At 37.8% G+C, this 25560-nt stretch overlaps 1 protein-coding gene across 2 annotated transcripts in view; it reads right to left on the bottom strand.

Moving 5' to 3' along the window:
* The window catches only part of MBP (myelin basic protein), a 111510-nt gene that overhangs the window by 76203 nt on the left and 9747 nt on the right, over positions 1-25560 (bottom strand). For both annotated transcript variants that reach the window (XM_057366626.1, XM_057366627.1), the window contains exon 2: positions 10089-10163. In XM_057366626.1, coding sequence (XP_057222609.1) covers positions 10089-10139 — 51 coding nt within the window. In that variant the 5' untranslated portion in view covers positions 10140-10163. The remainder of the gene's footprint in view (positions 1-10088; positions 10164-25560) is intronic.

The following is a 25560-nucleotide window of genomic DNA, read 5'->3' as shown; positions in this document are numbered from 1 at the left end:
CCATGGGGCAAACCCCAGARCTCCTTGTCAGCAGCTGAGACCAGAGCTCAAAGCTGGGATCGAAGCCAAGGGCCCCTGCTCCTGGTGGAGCCATCTCCCTCAGGGGCTACATGCAAGACATGTTCAGAGGGTCTCTCCTGTTTCTTACATCCAGCAGCAAGAGATGTAATCAAAAATGATCAAAGACATGCAATTTAGTTGTTACAAAGTCTATGTGTCAAGCCCTGCAGGCTTCCAAAGTGCCTCAAACCTTTTACTCTCCCATAATCAGGTGACTCAACAGCTGCAGTACAGTATTATGTTATTACAGTATTAACTGCATTATCCTGCGGCATTATGAACTCTGCAAAATCCCAGAGCAGAATCTGATGCCTGGAAGACCTCAGCCTCCCTCATCAGAGGCAGACATATCCCTCCACTTGCTCTTCTACTCAGAGTTAAAGGTCACTGGCCAGGACCTCTGTACAATCTGTTGAGAGGATAAGAGAACCCAGAGCTCCCCCATCCCAACTGAACACATCCAATGACAGGGATCTCTTGGCCTTCTTTCCCCCAGGTTCCATTAGACTTCCTTTTTTATATGGTTTTATCAATCCTTGTAAGACCTATATAGCACAGCATAATGTAAGAATAATAAAATAAAAAACAATAGACAAGATACCAATGGAAAGGAGAAGAAGACAACAAACAGAAAAGGTATACCAAACAGATTCCTAAATGGAGTTCTGTTCCTTCCCTTCTCGAGAAGGCTTTCCTGTTCTAGGAAAGTAGAACACAAAACACTGAGGTCAAAACAAGAGGAGAACGTGAAAAAGCTTAATTTTTATTAGGTATTTCACCTATTTTTTTCTACTTGGCAATATCTTTACTTACATGGCAAGAAATCAGTTGAAGCAAATATAAAGAAAAACCTTTAATTAAAAATCTTTTAAAAATACTGAATTATAGAAATAAAATACCAACACTAAAATTAATTTGTCAAGTAGAYGAATCTGCAAGAATCCTGACTCTGAATGTTCAGGACACATTGTCAGCACCTACAAACAAACATTCTTCATTTAAACCAATGTGAATGCAATGGATTACAGTGGTTCAGATCCATCTCAAATAAAATATGTAACATAGGTTTCCTCCAGATCTGAGTCTGAAGGAAACTGAAGATTAACACCACACCACAGGAGAAGACCTCCTCCCAGCAAGTATCTATCAGCAAATATCCTGCAGCAAAAAAAGTTATTTATTTCAGCACAAAAATATAACATTATGGCCAGCTTTGACCTAGAATCTTATCTGATGTGACAAAGCTCCAGAAATAACTTCAATCATCCCAAACAGTGAGTTTTCTGCACAGTAGTGCACCAAAGACAAAAYAGTTGTTACTTTATGCAGTGGGTCTTACCTACTGTGAGCTCTGAAGYCTTTCAGAGAACATGAAGGTATATTTATTTATACAAGTACTATATATTTGTTAAATATATTAAAGATAATTAATTTTAAAGTATTGAAATATAATAAATATATTTTATGCTATATAAATATTTCTCAACTGTTACCAGCACTGCCTTGAGATTCTGAGTATCACATGCACCAAGCTTTCATCTCCCAAAGTCTCAAAAAAAACCAGAACTGTCTGGAATTTCAGACAGAAGTTGTTTTTTTTTTAATAAAAAGTGCTGATTATTCAGGCTTTATCACTGTGCACCATAAGGCAGGTTTCATCTGCAGTAGAAAGCTCTGGCTTAACATCACAAAAACATTTAGTCTGCAGTTCACAGGGAAGATCAGAATGAATAGTCAGACTCCCCAGGGTGAAAGGCTACCRGTCTTGCCTTTTGAAACTTACATCTGCAGCCACACAAGGATAGAATACTTGAATATATACTTGCATTTATATACAAATATTTTTAAAATACACTCGTACTTTTTTCAGTATGGACATGTGCATACTTACATATACGTGCACAAAAGAAGCAGAAGTGGGATTTAAAGTTTTTGCTCATAGTTCCACTTCACACAGACAAATTTTAGCCACATTTCCCCAAAGGGACTGCACAGAAATTTTTACATTTTCTGCATAAAACAGGTACAAGGTACAAATGCAAAAACAAAAACCAACTTCAYGACAAAAGAATGTATGAGTGACAGTGATAGTTAGTCATAAAAATAATAGAATACGGCTTTGATTTTCAGCTTTCAAATACTGACAATGGCACTACTGGATTGTTTTGTAAAGCAATGCACTGCAGTAAGCTGGGCAAGTTGCAGAAAGTCATAATATAACATGATGAGAGAGAACTGGCCTGAGGAGAAAATAAATTTTCCAGTGCATATGTGTTGTCGAAAAGTGCACGTTTTTTTTCTGTTTTCTTCTACAGTGTTTACWCCTTCCTGAGCAGTCTGCTGTTAGCTGGCCATCTTTTCATGAGCACTGTTACCAACTAAGCATTCTTTCTAATACCTCAGAAAAATCAAAGCAATAYATTTGGACTGCATCAGATGTGCTGGCAGAAAGTAGCGTGCAGGAAGAATCTGGGTATAAGAAGTAGAAAGAAGATAGAGGAAGGAGCTRGACAGATAAGTTAGCTATGACCACAAAACCAAAACAAGAAAAACCCCAAATCACTCATATTTTGACATCATTGTCTCGAGTTTTTTTTATCAAAACACCTCCAGTATATTGGTATTTCCATAACTCATCTGATAAACCTCTGCACCGCCAGAATGTGAATCCATTCCTGAAGCTCTTACACAGAATGGGAATAACTCAGGTCCCCAAAAGGGTGATTRTTGTTTTGACAAGTGCCTATTTGAAGATGTATCTCATTGGTGGTAGACTTGCTAAGATTTCTGGCTCTTGGGTCTTTCCAATGGTTTTTGAGCTGCCTAGAGTTCCCCCTAAATTCAGCTTTCAAYTCAAAATCCAGCTCCACCAGCCTGAACATCACTCTGTGGCATTGTGATAAAAATGCAGGATTTCCATTATCGACTCTTCTTGATTACAACTGACACTCAGAGGTCCCCCTAATCATTCAAGGTAACTGGTGTGRCTTTCAGCTCTATGCAAATTTTGATATCTTTATGGCCACATCCACTAGATGCTGCACTGAAAGATCAGATTGTTTTTAAGAGCAAACCTTATCTCAGCAATCAAGAATAACATAATATTAATTCTGCTTAAAAGTTTTTCAATTTCCTTTTAAAAAAACTGTGTTTCCCCCCCAGCAAATGTTAACAAAGTATTTCCATCAACTTAAAGCAGAGGGCCTGAAAAAGTTAAATAAAAAGGAAAAGCATTCCATGACATTTCAGCTCAAAGTGGAAAATTCCATTTTGAACTGTACGTGCAGACAAGTTAAATTTATTCATTGTACAAATAGCTTCAATTACTCAAGAAATTCAACTTCGGAAGTGCAAAAAGAAGTTACTGTCAGCAATACTTTGCTTGGAAAAGCCCTGTAACTTTTTCCTTCTGGTGTCCATTACACACTTGCTGAATTTACAAATGAGAGCAAAATTCARCTCAGCTTAACRTGGGAGCCCTCTTTTCTCATGRCAGAATATTTAGCRTCAGATCTGAGCAGTGTTTTGACTTGGTACTGATGCTGCTGTAAAACCATGTCTTACAAGCACCCTGCACAGCCAGTTACATTACCAGAAACACAACTGGGAGAAACTGAGAATTAAAATAAATCACAGCTCTACAACTCTTCCTCACAACTGCTGCCCAGGAGCAGCAAACACCATAGAATTAGTACCAAGAGAAAAACAAATAAGAACAAACATCACAATGCACTTTTAACAGGGTTTAATACCTTAATAAATGCTACAGGGCAGCTTGACCAGTCACTGTCTTGGACACTGGAGATTCTGCTGTGGTTTGGCAYGGGATACCCATAGGTAAAGCTTGGCCATTTCTCTAACAGAGAAAATACATTTCACCACAGCTTATTTTACAGATGTAAATACTTTCTAAGGAAGCACATTACTGCAGAAGGTTTTTTAGGCTCTTCTCAAATATAACCAAAGTCAAAGTAACAAACTAGATTYTTCATCTCAGCCGATTTCAGAGCAGGTAGTACAGCATTACTGTTGCACGCTGATCCATGACCATYATAACACTAAAAGCACCAAAGATTGTGTGAGGAGGGAAGATTTTGCTTCCTTTCAGGATCACCATGCCACTTACTGCTTCCTCCAAAAATATGAACAACTTTGTCTTAATTTTTATGGCACGAAGGTGCCAAAACACTGAACAACATGTTCTCAGGCTGAAGTATGGGCTGATTTACTAGAAAAGTCMTCTCAGCAACTGGGACAGTTCACAGAGAGTTCACAAAGAATGCCTACTGCACTACACCCCTGTTCTTCCAGCTCCTTGCTAATTTAAGTGGCACTGGCATTAAACTCATTTGACAGGACATTTTTCTAGTTCTTCATCACAGCTAASAAGGAGGGAACTGTAGAAAAACTACCACAAAAACATGGCATCTGAAGCACAAGACCTTAAGAAGCAMAGAGTGCACTTCCCTCTTGTAGTCAGCTCTGCAGGCTGAGGGTGGGAGAACAAAGCCCAAGACCCTGCCTCCTCCCCAGCCAAAACCACAGCGACTGCGCCGCTTCCTTTTACACCCGTGCAGGCTCAACCAGCTCCAGACCCAAACCAAGAAGGACTGGGACTCAGCCRTTGTATGCACAATGGAAAATCATTCTTGCAGCTTATTCCATGCAACCATTGCCTACACATTTACTGACATTTTCACTGAAACACAGATCTAGTGATACACTGCCAAGGTTATACAATTCTGGTAACTCCTTGAACATTAGAGTGGGCGCTGTGGCGGGGACCAGAACTTGCACCTCACTTGCCTCCCACCTTTGAYTTTTCCACTCACTGCTTGCACAGCAAAACAGTGCACCTTCAGCAGCCTTCACATGCAACAAGGGGAAAGAAACATGAAAGTGTGGGACTGMCAGCTTCAATTCAGGGTCAATTTACCTTACACACAAAATTACAACGAGCTTGCCATATTTTAGACACAAGAAAGATTAAATGCTCCAGCTACAATTGACTATTGACTAAATTCAGCACCCAAAGAGTTTAATGAACAGTCAAGTATTGAAACACATCACTTGGATTAAGACACATGAATTGTTTCTTTYAACTTCATAGCTGTATTTGCCCACTGAAGCACCAACACAGACTTCCAATACCATACTGAATGCTGGTGTTAAGGTTAATTTTTGAGGACAGATGTCATAGCTACTCCGTGTTTGGCATCCTCAGAGGTTTCAAACAGTACAGTCATTTCTGTATCGCTATGATATCATCTCACTAGCAGAAGCACGTTGGTGCCTGAAGGCGCCACTCAAGGTCTCCAAGCACTACTGTTAATGCAGAATGACACTGTAGCTGTCCCAACAAACCATCCAGGCAGACAGCACGAAGGTTAAGAAATGAAATAGGAAGACACAGCGAGTGCATCAGGATTTGCTCAAGGGCGAAGCTAGGTTGATGGCAGAAAATGAGGAAAACAGACATCTATCAAATTCAGCTGGTATTGCTGAGCCTGACTGCCCCTTCACACCTTCAAGAAGATTTGCCTCTTCCAAAAGCAGCAGCTCCTTGTACCAGGCACCAACTTAACCAGACACCAGTTGCTCATAAGGATTCYRTTGCTCATAAGCCATCCAGCTAATRCTCGARAAGATCCCAATTATACTTTCTTTATCATTAAAAGTGGAACAAGAAGCAGGCTTAATTCAGACAAATTAGGGATTAATTTACTGGGAAATGGTAATAAGACTCTGAAYCTCTGTATGACCCCTTTGTTTTGGAAACYGGCCCATTTGTAGAATTGWTCTGTAGTTTCCTTTCTTTTCTCTTCTTCCTTTCAACATTTACTGTAATCAACATATTTTTTTCCAAAACAGTTCTTTTTGCATATGTATCTTGTGAAACTGGCTGGCGAAAATGCTCATCAAATCTCTCACAGAAAACTTGTGTTCTCAACATTTTAAATGTTTTTCCACATTTTCACTTGCCTTCAGAAAAGATACTGGCTCAAGAGAGAGTGTTTTAGGCAATACATCAAATTGCAAAGAATAAACCATAATAGTTCCTGTGCKCTTTATTTCTCTTTATTTACAGAAAAAGGTAAAACTCTGAGAAAACAGAAATAGTGTTATACAACTATGCTGGCGAAAAAAGTGAAAAAGCTTCATGCTTAATTTTGTGTCGTAAGAAGACTATTTTTTTTTGTTTGTTTACACACCCCAGACTTCAAAATCCATAYAATCTGTATTTCATTACCTCTCAAACTGTATATATTAACATATTGAACAAAAAATAACATATCTTACAAAAATAACACTTAGAGCAAGTAAGTAAATAAAAATATTTCATCTGTTGGTTTTTTTTTTCCTTTTTTGTTAATTTATGATGCATACCAAGAGGAAGCACCTGGTAAAAACCACAAACACGGCTCAGATCTTTGAGCAGCCTGAGCCAYGAGGCAGTGAAAGCTTTCATGCATGTGGATCACTGAGCATATACGAGATGATCAATACAACCACCATCGTGTGCCAGTCATCTGCAAAATTTCAACTCTCTCTCACCAGGAAGAGCCAGAAAACTTTCTGTCAGTGTAGTCAGGACTAAGACTGCAGCCTTAGACAAGGTGCAAATTTCAGAACAYTGGCAAGGCAACAGGGGGAAAAAGAGGAGAGAAAATAGAATTTCCTCTAGAGCAGCACAGAAACCATCTGATTCACTGATACATGATCACTGAAGCAGTTTAGTTCAACTAGTTATCTGAGCTCTCCTTAACACTGAGAACCAGTTTATTAAATTTATCAAATCAGCCATCACAAAAATACATTATAGAATCTAGGTACATAACACAGGACAATTAAAGGCAAGATTTTTCATAAGTTTACTACCCAGCAAGACTCAGTCATGATGACAAATTAGCAAGATCAACTAAAACTGGAAAAGAAAATCAGTAAAACTTCATTGTCTACTCCTCTACATTTAGTTCTATGAGAACTTAGTAAAACTCAGGGAAAGAAACTCAGGATAACCCATTCTTTCTGTTATTGTTGTTCCTAGATATATTTATGTTACGTTTAGGCCAAGACACTAACACTAAGAACACAGTAAGCAAAATAAATACTTAAACATTTACTAAAACATTAAGCAGATGCAAAGTCTAGYATCATTCAAAGTAAAAAGAAAAGATAAAATGCTGGGTTCATGGAGCAATTTTTTTGTCTTATGAAACTCTAAAAAATGCAGATCCATTAAATATATGAGGAAGAAGCCCCACAGAAATGAGGTGTGTGTTAATTACTGCTTTGAGTAAAACATAAGGGTTTTGTAAATACTCTTCCACATTGTTTAGGTCAAATAGACCAATTGTTTCTCAAAACATTCAATTAATTTCACAGTATCTTATTATCTATTAAATAATGACTGTAGCTTGCCATATTTATATATCAAGAGGAGAACTGTTTTGAAAGAGGCGTCACAGCTTGGGAAGCCATCTTACTGTCCTTTGCAAATTCCCTAATTTGAAAGCACCTTGGTATCATCTTCGACATTTAATGAAATAATTGCTTTCCAGAAGTCAACTTCTGATTTTGTAATTCAAACACACAAATTCACTAAAACAAAGTGAAGCTAGATGCCAACTAGAATTGTGATTGCTGCAGTTGATGATAGCTTCTAATGCCACTATACATAAAATTGTTTTGTGGAGAAATGGTCTGCCAGTCCAGGAGCAGAAATGTGGTTGTAAATCTGACATCAAAGTTGAARAGAAGCTGCTTAAAATTAAATTTTTCCTTTGGCCCTACAATTTTGGGAAAGAACATACAGAAAACAGCCTGACATGTGAAAGTAATGAAATCCTCCCYTGAGGATTATATTTGCCTCTTTCACTGCAGTTCTGCTACTGTGAGTGAGGAGAGGCAGATCAGCATTTCCACCTCAGCCTTTGTGAGCTTTCAGCCTGTCTCCCACACCAGACTGGTGGGAAATAGTTCTAATTTACAGCAACATGATCAACAACAACAACAACAAAATTACTTCAAAAAATGAGGAAAAAACCCTGTTTTGTGACATTCAGTTAATGCAACCAGYAAGAACATTAAAGCTGCCTGAAAGAACTGAAACAAACATGACAAACCATAGGGAATACATAGTAGCACCTTAACCATGTATTTCCTGATTTTAAATCTGTGGCCTTATAATTTCTTGTGGCATGATTACTGYTTCAGATAAAGGGAAATCACACACATTTCTGTGCATAAAGGGAGATTTTGATCAAGCRTTGCTAATTTGAAAGGTGAAAGGTTTGGTGTTTTGTTTTTTTGTGCCTCTAGAAGGATAAATGAGGGACAGAAGATACTACTAGAGTAATAAGTTCTCGCTTCACAAAATAATTTGGGTAAATTAATTTAATTCAACTGCAGAATCAAGTATTCTCCATGAACTTAGGAATTAGGAAAATTAATTAGGAAAAAGAAGAATTTTAGAGAATTGCAGCAATCCATTTCCTTGTAGATCTGTCCTACATACCAAGTACAGACTCACAGTCACCTGACTCCTGCTCCCCACCACAGAATTTGCACCTGTTGCATAAGCTGCTACAATTTGAAGAAACTTTAGCTTTTTGAAGCCTCATGTTCCCCACAACTCAGCCACCTGCCACCAGATGCATCAAACACATGTGATCCCACGGCACGCAAGAAGATACAATGTGTTTTTTTAACCAAATTTTATCCTCAAAGACCAAAGCAGGGGGTATGTGGTGCACTACATCCCACCAAGCTCTGGAAATTTAAYGTATCACACCTGCAAGATCTCACTCAGAAAGGATCAAAATATTTGGCTAAATGCATCTGTCTGGTGTATTTGACTTAGCTGCACAACACAGTTTTCTAAAGGGCAACTTTGCAAGACCAGAACTCACCGCAACACAACAACTTGGGACTGATGCTATTGTTTGTACTCAAACCAAAACTTTGGGCCACAACAGCATTTTGCAAAACACTGCACCAACACAAAACAAAACCGTATGTGGCCAGCTGTCCTCTCTTCCTGCTGCTTTCTCCCTATCCCTTCCAGAGTGCTTATGTATTCTCCTAAAGGAGATGGCAAGGATAATAATCTTACAAGTAACYGTATGAATTCTAGTTTGTATACCTTTTGGGGATAGCTGCTTATCTGCTCAGCAAAGCAAAATATCCACACTCCTCCAGATAAAGCCCAGAACTATCTGTTTACATCAAATGTCCAATGCAAAGGGCAACAGCTTTATACCATGTGGGCTTAGACTGTAAACTGTTATTTTTGGATGAGGATGTGTGGAGGGAAGATAGCGAGAGCTAGCAACAAGCTGTGTGGTTTTTTTACATATAAATATATATAGAAAGATGCACTGTTTTAARATGTGTGAAATCTCTTCCGGTACAACATGGAAAAATAAATAAACAAGATACTATCACAAGGCAAACAGAATACCACATTATGTGCACAAAACACAACAGTGTCAGCAGACGCCTWGGAATCAAATACTAACTTTTAATGAACATTTTGACAAATCATTTTTTGTTTTTTCCTAGGGAGGGGGTTTTTAAAGCTATATCTCCTCAGACTGACAATATTTTCCTTTAAAATCCTCTTATTTTACCTATTTTTACATAGTTTCTTCCTTACGGATAAAGCTAATGACTGCCCAAAGCAAAGTTTTTCCACACACAGAACATAATTCTGCTCACTGATTCATAAAAAAAATTCTTCAGTATCACACTTCTAAGTCTCTTTTATTCGTTTTCACCATGACTGGGAAACTTATTATCAGCTGTGGATCTGGCATCACATCTCTCACTAAATCCAGCACAACAAAATCTTATTTTGTCCACATCTCATAGGACACTCTTTCAAAAATGTGGCCATTTTACAGTGTCAGCTACAAAACAGAAATGATAACAATGGTATGGTAAACAACTACTGTCCCAAAAATCCCTTGTATTTCACAGAATACATAATTCTCAAATGGCCTCTCTCTTCAATTTTCCACACTTACCTTGGTTGACTTTTCAGTGCTATGTTCTCGTTTTCCTGCATGGTTCCCCATGATGGATCACCAAAAYGTTAAATTCTGAAAAGATAAAAACAAAACATTCGTGAAATCAATATGCTTGTGCAGAAATAAAAATTAATTTTTAATTTGACACATAACAAAGAAGTTCTTCTCATACAATAAGCAATTTTACAATCCAAGGTAATACCTGGGAAATACCCTATGGAAAAAAACCCATGTTTAGCTGGTCTATTTTGCAAGTTTAAGCAATACCAGAAAGCTTTCCCAGTTTTAACCAAAAAAAAAAAAACAAAACAAAAACAGAAAAAAAACAAGAAAACAACCCCCCCAATAAACCCAACCACCCTAAAAAACAAAGAACATAAAAGAGAAGGAAAAATAAAATCTTCTTTTTGAAATTTGCACACAAAGCAAAATTAGGTAGAGGCCTTGCCTTTCAATATTACATTTGTAATAAGAAACAGTGTAGTATGTATCAAATAACTTYTAACTACAAACTTCCATAAAAGTTCAAGTWAGTTCTTTTGAATTCAYGTTTACCATTATATAAACAGCAATYAGTGAGAAAAGCACCACACTAAACTGTTCACAATTTGCTGTGGAGKTTAGAACATGTGAGTTGTTTACAGCTCCCACTTTCATGAGGAGCACACAAGAAAATAATGCCAACCCTTTCTTTGCATTTCCTGGCTCATTCTGTCATATCTCAGCTCTAACACAGCTTATGTAGGTTACACCACAACACTCAAATTTCAGCTTTTAGAGCACRTTTGTGGTTATACCACATATTTCCTGTAGAAGCTCTTGTTTGTAGAGGTTCTGACACACATCTGCTGCTTTCACCTCATTTGAATGTAGTGCATGGTAGAATTTGAAGTCATGAAACTCAAAATTACATGGATGAAGTAAAACAAAAAGCTGTTAACCAGTTACACTCTTRTATAGTTACAACCCCAGCTACATGCACTGATTTCTGCACAAAAGGATTCTAAAGACAGAAACTCTGATTACCTATGACTGTCCATCACAGAAACATGTACTTTGTCAAAAGCAATTCTTAGTTTTGCATCTCTACAGCAACTTTTGGAGAGACTGACATTTATTTACACACACTTCACCACTCCACCCAAGCCCCCAGTGATAAATTAAAAAAAATTTGTGGGTCTACAATGCTCATTTGACAATTCACTGAATTCAATYTGCTGGAAAATCTAAGTGCTATGTATTACTGTATCCAATTAAACAATTCCTCATAAAAAATCCATTTCTAAGGTCGCACAAAATAAAAATTTTAAAAACTCMAAACTCAGTAAATGCACTCAACATAGAATTAATTTACTGGTAAATTGGAAACAGACTTTTTAAAAACCAGCACGATCCATTGCATAAAAGATGAAGAAAAAAACAACCCAAAACAACCCTATCCTTTCAAAATGTGAGATCAGCACAACCAATTCAGTTGTGAGTTTTGCARTTCTGAAAATTTTCAAGGAAAAATACAAATAAATTCATATACACCGGGTTTCAGAGCTGAACTTCCTCAAACTGGTCTTTGCTCTACACATTATGAGCAGCAGCTCACCCCTCATCACCTGCTTCCCAACATAAGGAAAGCAGAGTGGAACACAAAACTGTAAGAGATGTTTGCAGCAGAATATAACGGCAAATGTTCCATGTATTATTCTTCAAATCATTTCTCAAAAAATTAACACTCAAATTTGAACTATAACACATGTCTAAGTGAACAGATGATGAAACCAACATAACAYTTGCAAACCAGAACTGTGATCCTGTCCTCCTGCCTCCCCATAGTCTCCGYGGTGTCTTTGGAGTAAAGCTCCAGGAACAACCACCCTGTACCCATAAAACACTCAGCATAGCAGGGTCCCTGCAATGCCAAGGGACACAAAGATAACAGACACAGAAGAGCCATGCTGTGAAACTAAGCCAGAAGAATATTTAAAAATCATTTGTTGCCCAGWGAAAGGAAAAGCAACATAAACGTGTATGCTGCTGCACCACAGACATCTGAAAATGGTAAAGTCAGTTTTCTGCTCACAAGTCTGCACAAAGCAAGTGAATGAAACCAAATCCAAGCAAGCAGGGAAGTTTGAAATAGATGCTCTTTATGGTCCCTTCCAACCCAAGCCATTCTGTGATYCTGTGAAACAGAGAAGCATATGAATTGGCTAACCAACACACTCTTGATTCCAATGWGTATAACTCCTTCAGCAAGATACTAAAAATTGCACCCGGAGGGAGGAAAAACAAAGAAAAAAAGGCTTGGAGAAATGGACATGCACCACAACATTATTCAACATTTAAGAGTGTGGTTTGAGAGCACACTCACATCCCAGCCAAGTGCTATATTTCTCTACAAGAGAACAATTGAAAGCTGGAAACTAATGGCAGCGATCAACCCTGCCAATCTGAAGTTGTTCCATTCATTGTTTTGGATGTGTCAKAGGGACAGCATGCAGTCTAAATTCACATGACCTTCTCATTCTCCTATSCAGACACTAACAGCAACCCAGCTAGATTTCACTTTAGCTGTTTTTCATGCATAAATGAATGCAGATGCTTAAACTGAAGAGAAGTTAGCTACAGGTAACTGCTACTAATTCCTCATGTAGCAATTAAACTACTTTTTAGCCAAAGGGACAAAAGCAACTAGCCACTAGCAAGGGTATCCTAAATGCTACAGTTTTCTTCATCCTACCTGTTAAACCAAGCAATCTAAGTAATCCTTTGGCAAAGAAAGGGTTCCAAGAATCTGACATGAATTATGAAAGTAATTGTAWAGTGCCAACTGTTCTGTAGATATTTGATTAGGAAGCAAAGCCATACATACATGCAAGTCTGTAAATATTAAAAACATTTACAGTGACAAAGAGACTTAATTTTCACTTCAGCCTCAAGCAGAAGCCTTACTTGACTAAAAACTTTTTTTAGCCTTACTTGACTAAAAAGTGAGCCCACAGACCATTTCCACTTCAGGATAAAAGTACAYGGTACAACACTAAGACTTAAACACTGACTTTGGTTCTTACTGTCCTGAGGGAGACTACGCTGGAGTTTCTGTCTGAGCCAGTCTTTATGCAATGAGTTGAGTCACTGATTTCAATGGGATTACTCATTTCACAACCTTTGTAGGGACTTGCAGCCAACTATTCAAAAAATCTGAGCCGAAAAAAGGTTCATATTTTCTTTTTAGTCACCTTCATAATGTACAGGTTTTCAGACTAAGCAGCCCTGTATGAAGTGAAAAAACAGCTTCTTGCACTTGCTAATAATCTCCACCTACAGACCAGCACTCCCCTTTGCAGAGGAATCAATCCATGTGTGCTTTCACACTGATGAACAGCCACAGGAACAGTCATGGTGCTCCAAGAAATGAAGAAACAGAAGCACTCTGGAAATGCAGCACCTTCCTGGAATCTTACATCAATCACATCTAACAATAAGCTGCCAAAACAGGCCTGAACACGATATCAGGCTTATGATCACAACAGCATTTGCCAAAAACCTTCCTGGTGAAACCCTGCAAGTTTTGTAAATTCTGTGACACGACAGATTTTGCATGTGAGCTTGAGTCACGAAATAAGAGGGGACACTGCATGCCTGCAGTGACCGGAGTTACATCACAAGCTCCCCAATAAAACTCTCCATCAAGACTTGCTGGTWTCAAATAAAACCATCTGAGAGGCTCAGAAAATAACAGGCCACATGAGTAAACTGATTTAACAGGACTAGAAGTTGAAAACTTCTGCTATCTAAAAACTCTTTCTGGGCAAAGTGAGTGAACTGGGCAGGAAGTTGTGAACCTCTGCTGCAGGTGTCACCAGCAGAGTCACCCAGCTGCCTCAGCACYGTGCCACAAACACCTACCGAGCTGAATCAGCTCTGCTGCCATGACCTGGCACTTCCCARTCCATGACTGATACAGCAGTAACTCCACCCATGCCGGCTGCTTTGAGTAATTCCCAAAACTGCCGAGGGATTTTGCCTGGGGAAACGAAATAAAGTGTCTCCTCCCATCAATTCAACTTCTTATGGAGTGAGCCCAACAGATGACCTGATGGATGTCCAAGCAGCTTTCCCACTTTCTTCACAACAGGAACCCTTATCCCAACTAGCAACAACTACAGAAATGCCAGTGCCTTACCCAAGCAGACAAACTTCTGTTTCCAAAGCTCAAAATAAAAAAATTTTAAAAAAATTTAAGAAGAGATGGAAAAACTCTGTTCTAGACAGACACCTCTAAAAACACACTTATGCTGCGATCATGTAATTTATCTTAATCTGAGCAGTTAATTAAAACTAGGGGTTTAGAAATACATCATTGTAGCATTTTTTAGCCCATTCTAGTCTGCCTGTCAATATTTGTAGCCTAAACAAGTGGTTCTAATCATCTTCCCTTAAATACCTACTGTCCTATAAAGTAGTTTATGATTTAGAGTTTTCACTGAAAGGCAGAATAACACTTCTCCACACCTTCAAGAAAGGCAAAAGCATCACTGTTGCAGGTTATGCAGTTTTAACTGCAAAATAGCTTTTTCTTATGTGAGCCTGAACAAAGTTCATCCATGCAGCTACCAGACTKTAAGTAAGTGATATTGTAATTAAGGAGTCAAAACAGTCTGTAAGCCAAYCCACATGGAGCACTTTTACTGAACATTAATGGATACTTCAGACTGAAAAGTATAAACTGCTGAATGTGTATCATGGGATGCTGAAAATGGATTGTTAAATATGATCTTACCTCTTCCCACACGTTAATTATGACTCAACAGAACTACACATAATAACAAAGGTACGCAAGGACTTACATATTTACAAGTATCAGAGCGTAATTACTACCTTGTCTAGGAATATGTATTCATCACAGACTGATGTTAAGATAATAGTGCAGAGCTACAAGTGCCTGACTCACACATGGGAAGGGTAACCATAAAACACAAAAATATTTTAGGGATTTACTTAAAACTTCCTGCTAAATTTATAAAGTAAATATGACATTTTACTACTACATACAGATCTAACTGGGAAAAAAAAGAGCATAGTTTCTTTAAGGAAATATTCAAGTTCTCTCTAATTTTGGTAGCCCCCTAATGTAAACTCTTAATTACAAACTTACACAAGTTCTTATGTTTTTGTTTTTCTTTTTTTTTTAAATTAGTATTATTGTTTGTTTGGGTTTGTTTGTTTTCAGTAGTGTCAGGTCTTGGTTACATAACTTCCTGGGAAGCAGGCTGACACATTGCACAGCACTGGCTGCCAGCTACATGGAAATCTTTGAGTGGCTTTTTCGGGCTCTCAGTGTGATACACATCTTTGCAAGGAAGCCTTTCACTTCATCTTCTTTCAAAACAAGATTGAGACACTGGGGATGCCTCACCTGTTTCTTCAGAATTCCCTTGTTGTGGTAACCTAATATTCCAAGAAAGAAARCTTCCAGCAGGCAGGAATGAGTGACCTGCAGCTAAATCCATCAGCAGCCACAGTCAGACGCTTCACAGACAGATGTGGGCAACCATGCAGCAAAAGTAACCTGCCGCATGGATAAACTGCTCCTCAGGAATCCTGCCCTCTTAATTCAACTGTTACATTATTTCACAAAATATATTGCCTTTTATCCCTTACAAGTTTCATTGTTAGTTAATGCAGATTTGATTTTTCATCATTGTGAAAGTGTGCCATACTTCCTAAATCAGACCTTATTTTACTTTTTACTTCCACAGTTATATTTCTCTAAGGAACTCCTCTGAAAGAAAAATGTGTTATTCTAAACCTATTTCCATCATGAATAATAAAAACCAAGATTTCAGTGGCGACCATAACCTATAAATCGGAGAAGTCAACAGAAGTTTAGTGCTTACAGATGTATTTCAYCATGCTTGTACCTTGCATTTCAAAGTCCTGCCTTATCAAGACATTACAGCAACTTCCATTCTTACAGATAACTGCATGCACCTTAGCAAGGACCCTGGGGCTAGAAAACCACTCCTCTGAAAGATGGATCAAGTACTGAAACTCAATTTACCTGAAAAAATACTCACCAGTGCTAGCACAGTTACTCAATAATTTCCAGTGATGTATGAAGTGTATGTAAAGGACACCAAAATTATTTCATTTTCTCTCAAATTTCTGCAACTCTATGGATCATGAGAAAGGCTATAACAGTGAGAGAGAAGTTATTCTGTTAAAAAATGCTGTTGCAAACTTTTTCTAAAATTGCCATGGGGTAAACAGGACCCAAGGTTTAAGATACTTTCTGACTGCTTTGATTAACATTTTCCTCTGCTGCCAGCAAGAAGTATATTGCACTTTATTTTTTAAAATAAAAATTTTTTAAAATTTTTAAAACTTTTTATTTTTTAATGTAAAAGCATGTGATTTCCAGGATTCTCACCTCAGCACAGCTGAGTGCAGTCCAAGCTTCATTCTAGTCAACAGTGAAATTACAACGAGATTGCTAAGCCACATATATTTATTTTCTGTAACTTAGGCTTCTCTTGCTTTTCTCTCCTTTCTTCCTTCAACCCACTCCACTCCCCTTGCTACAACACCATCAGCCCCATCCCACCCATTAAGAAATGGAAAAGATACAATTTTAAAACTAATTTCTCAACAGGGCTTTTCTACTTCCCAAATGGAAAAACGCTCCCCTAAGGTCATGTAGAGCATGACTCTCTACTCCCTTACACAGAAATCATTGTTGACCACAATCATTTGGCATCAGCCACATGTTTACTGTTTGCCTTCCGAACACCAAGATTAGCAGAGCCCTCTGAACTTTGTGCCAGTCCACCCTCAGGATCATAAGGAAATTTCCTTAATCACCTCCAGGGCATTGGAGGAGGAAGCCAGGTAGGACCCCAAAGGCCTGGGGCAAGGCACAGATGCACCCAGCACGTCCAAGCTCCGTCCTCAGGTTCATTTAATTCACTACATACAGCACAACAAACCACAACACACAACACCACAACAAAATAGGCTGGATGTTATTTTTTTTCTTTTTTTCCCAATAGGTTTATGTCAGCATGGCATACAAAAACTTGGAGCAAGGACCAATTTTTCCCAGCTCTCTGAAAAGAATTAGACACATAATCATTCGTTGTTTTSAGCACCTCAGTGCTCCAGAGACAAAATAATTTGATACTATGTTAAAATAAATGATCTAATGAAAGAAAAAAAAAGAAAGAAAAAAGAGAAAGATACAGAAAGAAAGTTTAAGAACAGAGACATGTCACATCTTCATTCTATATTTTTGTAAGATCTGCAGTAGACTCCTAAGACCAGTGCTCCTCAMCATCACGGCTTCTAAAGTACCATATTTCCTTTAGGAATATATGCCTCCACAGCTGTGAACTTCAACTTTCAGCCTCAATGAGTGAACGACTATAAGACATTTGTCCTAAACTCTTAAATTCCTATTCCACACAAGAATATATAGCCCAAGTGCAGTATTAACCAGGAAAATGTAAAAAAGTATGAAATTCAAATTCAAATTCAAATCATGGAGAATTTCAGGCCAAAGTAATCATCAGTATCAGAGGGGGAAAAAGCAATCGAGAAATGATACAGACAGTTACAATTATTTATTACTTGAAGACTTTCAGTTCCTGAGATTAAAGTACTCTGAAAACAGACAAGATCTAGCGCCTATTTTCACATAAAAWTTTTTTAAATGTCACGAGATTAAAACCAAGATACATTCAGTAACTCACTTTTTTCCTGTTCTCTGCTTAGAAAAACAACTCTCCAAATGGTGAATGGTATATTCTGCCTTTCAAAGTRAGGTAGGTCACCTAAGCTCCCCAGAGAACACAGCAACTTTGATGATCAGTATTTCATTTACACTTTGCAGAGGCTGATGACAAAATGCACACCTGCAGCTCTAAACACACATGAATTAAAGGCACTGGATGCCCGCTCCTCTGATATTCATCAGACTGGCAGATGGGACAAGGAGATGATTCACCCTCTTCAAACAGCATTAACTGTGCTATGAGATAACACTGATTCACTATATCCTTCTCAATTAAATAAAAAAAAGGAGGAAAAATATCTCTCTCTGCCTGATCTTTGTCTCMCTCTCCTCTGACTTCATATATGATATCTGTACTGCAAACAAATCAACCAACAGATGGATTCCCTGTAAATTCTCCTCTGTAATATTTGGCACAAATATTGATATTGCAAAAGGGTCTGACTTTCACTATACCCCAAGTTAACTCCCTTTGGCCTGATTTACTTCTCCACARTCATGTCCCTCCATTCCTTCCCATAAACACACTGCCAAAGGGCACAAAATGCAATGGTTGTTTTCTGATGTGTAAAAAATGCATCCTTAACTACATGCTTGTATTTCTCTCTTGTGCACTGAGTTTCTCAAGTCTTTTTGCCTTCTTTTGCCTAGCCTTACTGTCTGAGCATTCATACATAAAATTATGCTCTTAAAGTACTTTTCAAAGTAATGTGATGAAGAGTCAGTCCTCAATATTTCAATCTGTAAGCATGCTGAAAACAGGCAGGGAYGTTCAATGTTCATATGGCAGTGTCCTAACATGGTTATCCACAGTCCATCAACACAAACACAAACAGGACAGTTCTCCAGTGTTAAAGGGTTTTCAAGTGACACCTCATGAAGCTTAAGTAAGGATTTGCAAACTCCTCCAAAATCAGTAAATAAATTTACTGACAAAGTAAATTGGAAAGCAGTATTGACACAACTTTTCTGGCCTCAAGAATGGCTATCTGGAAAGAGAGATACTGWCACCCCAGTTTGTGGCATTTTCTCTGGTGAGGACACGTTGATTTGCTTTCCCTTCTGAGGAGAGAAAGCAAAATTAATTTTTTTGCTAAGGATAATTGTATAGCTGAGAAATAAATCTATTTATCTTCTTTCTAAATGGAATTTTAATCCAGATGTTTTGGCTTTAATTGTTAAGGCCAGAGGCTCAGCAGGTTACAGTCACTAAGATGTGAGCTGTTGCACTTGGAATTTTAAATAATTAATGAGTAACAGCAGCTGAAATCTGCATGAGAAACAWCACCCTGAAATAATTATTGTGCTTGTGTGCTTCTTCAAATATGCTTTCAAGAACTYGTGCCTGGTAGTTGAACATTGTCTCATTTTATCTAAATCTTAAATGTCATGTGCTAATGTTGTTTTCCCAGTCTTTATCAGGGGTACATTCAAAGCCAATATAGAAACAGTCATTACTGAATAACTATTGAAAAGAACAATGACAGACCCAGGGGAAAATTTCCATTTGAACATGAGAATGTTCTAAATGTACACAAGACCATTATCTCCCCTTCTTTCATTAAAAAGAAAACCAGACTGTTTATTTCATGTTAAAAGGAAGACAAAAGTATATGACAGGCCAAACACTCATTTTTTCAGCATGGTTTTCGATGCAGTTCACCATTTATCAGTGTACAAAAGAAAAAGATAAAAAATCTGGCAACATATCAAAACATTGGAGTAAGAAAATACGGTTTCAATAGCAGTGTATTGACTTTCAATCATGATTACCAAAATATACCTCAAATCCCCTATATGATTAAAAGTTGAGTAAGTCTGTGTGTAATATTTGCAGCACCCATCACAAAAATATCTTTTTCTTGAACAAATTGCACTTATTAACTATTTTATTGTTAAATAATTTTTTTTTTAAAGAAAATGTTTCAAATTCCATCATTTGTGACAAAGTCCACAGCCTCCAACCAAGAGGGGATTTCCAGACAGTACACAAAGATGGAAAGGATGTTCCTTCCCTAGAGGTCTTGCAACGTCAGTAGGCAGAACACATGGCCAGGAGGTAAACCTTTCTGCCATATTACAGATCCAGAGCAAAGGCAGACATAAGTTAAGGACAATACATAAAAAAAGTTACTTACAGCCCACTTGAGAAGCTCTGACAGACATTAGAAAACTAAATCCAGAGTTGTTAATCTGGAAAGCTACCACGTAATGCTGAGGTTTGTAATCACAACACACTCCTTTCTTATTCTACAAGTGCTTCATGGACTTCAAGTTCTGCCATCAGTCATGCAAAGTAACACTCCAGCTATGATGACACAGGCAAGCACATGATTTCATGCCAGAACYCCATCAATATACAATGAGGTTGTTTCTCTGACATCCTAGGTCTTCACTCAGGCAACTTTGTCCCAGACACAGAAAATGCGAACTATCAAGCTCAAGCTTATCACAAGACAGAGTGGAAACCACTGCAGCAACCCACTCCCTGCCTTTTTTTTTTTCCTAAACAGCTATAGCAGAAGGTCACCCATACCATGAGATAATGAGCTTGTGATTAGCACACTCACACAGGATGTGGGAAACCAGGGATCATTTTAGATGATACTGAAGGGAAAGATCAGTCTGGCTTGATCACAGGATAACTGTGAGTCACCAATGTGATCTGGCAAGGGGAAAATAGATTAAAAAAAGACAGACAAACAGACCTACATTGTGTCATGAGGGAGTATTTCCAGCTAAGAGAGGGAAGAATTAAAGTCATCACGCTAGCAAACACCAGCTGAATACAAGGYACAAGTCTGGTCAGCTGTATTTAACAACATGAATTTTTTACTCAAACAGATGCRAAGATGAGGGGAGCAATAGGAACCAATTAGACAGAGATAAGACTAAAAGCTCATGACATGTCAARGCTAAGTAAAGCAAAGCTAAATGAGTGTTGGAGGAGGAGAAAATACATGCTGCCCACATATAAATCTACACTGAAAGTCAGAGTATTTCTAAACATCAGGAGAGCAGAGCTCTGGAAGAACCAGAGGGGAATAGAAAACCTCGCTGGGTTCAAGACAGAAACCAAGAGTCTCACCACTGTATTTCAGGGACTGCATGAATGGTGTGGTTCTCACCATTCATGACCAGCCCCAAATGACACAGGCCACTCCTTTTTCCTGGGTATATATCAATCCATATTTCTAAACAGTGTACCTGGAGCACWGGGGAGGGAAGGGGTGGGTCAGAGAGGGCCTACCTTTTTCTGAACCTGTTCACACACTGACAACTGACTTTAAAGTAGGATAAAATAATCATAGCCCCGGGCAAAACAAAATCACTGAACGGGAAATACTCTGGAAAGGGGAAGCAGAAATTAAATACGATAGCTTTTAGCCAGCTGGACTTCACTGGCATGTGGGAYAGTGAACAAACAGACTTTATTCCCCACTCTGAGCTCATCCACTTTATCCTGCAAGGGATCAGTGTAAGTATGGGAAAACTAACTCTTTGCACAAAGGCATGCCTTTACTGAAGAAAGGGAACATCACTCTTGCTCAACAGCCTCTACCTGAGCAGCCCGCTCCTTGCAGCAGGATACACAGCTCTGAACCCTTTGGGAAAGAGCTGSAGCTGATCTCCATCCCAACCACAGCATGGCAGGGTCTTGGCTAACCAGCTTTTCTGCAAGTTTGTGAGCATTGGCCCTGAGGAAAAATCTGGGACATACACAAAGTCCACCTCTGCCCTCCACAGCTCCAGAAACCCGAACAGCAGCAAAACACACTTTGTTTGGATGGATACAGATTTTCARGAGCCTTTGCTCATTGGCTACATTGGGTAATATTCTGAGACACCTAATTCTCAGAATTAGACAGAGTAGGGCCTTCATACAAGGTTCTTCAAGTGTCTTTCACCCGTTTCCAAAACCATTTACAAACCGGCTGCTCTTCTCATAACATTCCTCTAAGACTATGATCCAAAAGAGTCCTTAAAATCGCCTCCTCAAACACTCTGCAGTAAATGCCTCGCCATGGAAATGCAATAATGAACAATATTTCCACAGTCTATGACTGAAACTTTATATCACATATACATAGAACAAACTATATAACAAACACTTCCAGCAGTTTCTGTGTGCATCACATCATTTGCTCAATCCATAAAGGAACTTCTCATCTCTTTCAGAAAAGAGATATTGAGCTGATCTGGCTGAATTCTTTACTTCCTCAAACAACAACTGTACCCAACCTACTAGCATCCAACTCTTAATTCACCTACAGCACTTTCAAACAACAACTACTCATGGCATAAATGCAGTCATTAATACAAGTTACTACACCTGAATCAAAACCTGCCATTTAACACTTACATGAGTTAGCTATGAGTGAAAGCAATGGGTCTTTTATTTACCACACTATCATACTTAAACYAGCTTTTATTGAATTGCAAGCAATTAAGTCATACTGACAGGTTTTAACTAATTTATATTACATTTTTAGGTAGAAATTTAGCTTCTTAAGTTAGCAGTTAGATTTGAGATGTTGCAGCTCCCAAATGAACAGTCCTTTCTTTATTTCAACATTGCCCAGTTGTGTCCCTAATATTTAGTCTGTGTCATTTTCAGACCTTAAAATAATTCTGAATGACCAAACTTGCCCTTACTAAGCTAATGTTACTGTTTTAATCTGTACCTTCTTTTGGTGCATCCAGTAACACTAATGCATTACTCTTTATAAGTATCTATTAGTAAATCCATTCCCAATTTGTATTTAGGCATCTGCCAAAATTAATGGCCGTGTCCAAAACAAAAATACAGCAATGATAGGGACAACAACAACAACAACAAAGTGTTTTCCCCATTCACTATCTTGTAGCACACGATATTCACTCAGAAAAAAACACCCTGATCAAAAACACAGCTCCACCCCCAGAACCACAGGCTTCACAGTATCTAGCAAGGATGTTTGAAAACACAAGCTTAAAGCACTGCAGACTTTCTGTTTGAAGCCAAGCAAAGTGGAAAGCAATTATCACCAGCACTGTTTTGGGKTTTTTTTTAACATAGTTGCAAGTAAACATTTCATCAGTTTGGATATATCAGAGTGCACTTTTTTCACTTCTAAATGCAATTAGAAATGCACATAAATTTCCCTTATCTTGCCAACTACATCATATAAATAGCCAGTCCTAATGCACTTAAAATGTCACCAGATATTGGARGTCTGCTAAAACAGAGGAGGATTGSAGATYATACCACAAATGCTCTCAAATCCCATGTGAGGAACAGGTGAAAGCAGATGATAACAGAATCAGATGCACAGTGATGGTGTGTCCAGTGGGACTGGAACATGCACAATTTCATGGACAAGTGGTGTCCCAACATCACAGAAACAAGGGCACCTAATAGGTCTGTTATCGATTACTATTTTGCTCATTTCATGTCAAAACACTCCAGCAAAACAGTTTTCTTGCCCATCACTTGTCTACCATCTGCCCAGGGCAAAGTGCACATACCCAAACAAATCCAGAACACACAACTTTTTCACAAAGCAGTTTTTTCATGCTCCACTCCCCACAACTGCCTGATCTTATACTGTAAATACAGAATTTGCAAGCAGAATGAAAGCTTCTCTCTTTGCCAGAAGCACATTATGTATGTACCACAGCAATGCCACTCAGCAGTTTTATCAGCCTGACCTACAATTTCTTGCCTCAATTTCCAATGTACAGAGCTTTAATTTTCTGTTTCATGTGAACCAACACTACATTTGTGACTTGCTTATTTCTGGCTCTTTGTTACAAACTTCTCTTAGGATAGCAAGCACAAGAATCTCTCTAATGAGGGGTTCATCTTGCTCTTTAGGACAGGGGTTGAAGTAAAATATTTAAGCACATCTTTTCGTTTCTAATGACAGCTTAATTTTTAGGATAATTGAGTGATACCAGACCTCATAAACACCTGTGTAGATCATAAATCACTACAAAAATATGGTCTCTAAAGAGTGGCAATTTTTTGTTGCAAGGATTGAAATCTTTTCAGTAACTTCAAAGCACAGGGCTCCCAACAAAATACAAATATCAGTAACTTCAAGCATTTCTAAATTGCAGCATTTTTTAAACTGAGAAAACTTAAAATGCTTAAAAATTGCATGACAGGCAAATTCTTTAACTGACACTACAGGAGTTTTTATACAAACAAAATGYAATTATAAGCTGGAATTGAGTCAACATATTCTAAATCAATGCCTCCCTCAATAAATTAAAAAAAAATTAATCACAAAATGACTCAATACCASAAAAGGACATATACAGAATAACTTTTCTATCTGTTTATTATCTGTTTAAAATCAGTGTGCCAACAAATCTTAATGTCTTAAAATCTTGCTTTCATTTGATCTTTTTCATTTAGGTGGTCTTTTCTTATACAAGAAAGGCCACTGAAGGTCATCATATTTGTTTTTATCAAGAAGACACTGTAAAACCAGTTTTTACACATGTGCGTGCCAGTATTATTGCTGTAATGCATGAATGATTATGAAATTACTTAACTGCCTTCTTTTCAAAGCCCTGGTTTTTCCTTTCAGGTTAAAGTACAGAGCTGGCTGATTGCAAAATACGTTTAATCATTTGTCCATCTTCAAATGTAATATTCTACAAATATTGTATTTGCATGTTAATCTTTCATTTGCAAAAATAAAATATTTACTAAACTGAATAAGAGGAAAACATGATTTTACACTTCACAAGAAAAGCATAAAACCAGATTCCTAAAATGTGAGAGGTACAGACATTAGAGATGAAAGTAAGAACTTATGTATCTAAAATTTACTGCAGAGTTACCATTTACTATTTATTTTTTAAAAGCATTTGACTTTTCCCTCTACATGCATTTTTCAGTCTCAGTTTAGAAAATGCCAGTGTGATTTTGGAACACACGTAAGATTGAGTTAAAAGGCTGACAATGATTTGCCARCTATTGTGATCTTTTTCCTAAGGTATTTAAGTGTTACTGCAATTAAACACTATTGGGAGCATTAAAATAATGAGCTAATTATACATGCCATTCAAAATATTTTGCGGAAACTGTATTTCTGATTCATTCACTGCTGATAGGATGGCTACTGGAACATTTCTAAATTGTAGAATGGATCTCTACAATCAGTTTAGCTACTGGTCCTGTAGAAATATTCCATTAAATATATTTCTTACTTTACTCCCAAGTGGCTTTTCAGATTCTAAATAACAATGCAGTTAATAAAAATGAGTATTTGTACAGTTCTATACAGGACAAAACTAAGGACAACTATTATCGCATGACAAAATTATTGTGACACATGATGAACAGAGCAAACATTGTTCATCCATAACAGAAGTTGGAAAATTATATATCTAAACTAGTATTGCAAGTGGTGTTAATGTTAAGATCCAAGAAACACTAAATTCCCCAGTAAGCCATTGTAAACTCAGTATTCAGCATCATACCATCAGGTTAAATTTCTTTGCTTCTTACTACATACAAATCAAGCAAGTCTCAGTTTTACTTGGTTCTCACTGCATTTGGTGGTTGCTGGTGTTTTCTATAGACAACCTAAAATTATGAGTATTAAGGGGATACCAAATGGTGATTAGCAGAAAAAAAAGCCACTACATGGTTGGAGAAGTTGTAAATGCAGATTAACAGTAGCAAAA

Source organism: Malurus melanocephalus, unplaced genomic scaffold (assembly GCF_030028575.1).
Source record: "Malurus melanocephalus ecotype Western Australia unplaced genomic scaffold, MMel_1.1 scaffold_69, whole genome shotgun sequence".
Lineage (NCBI taxonomy): Eukaryota > Metazoa > Chordata > Aves > Passeriformes > Maluridae > Malurus > Malurus melanocephalus.
This window is presented reverse-complemented; position numbering and strand designations above follow the sequence as displayed.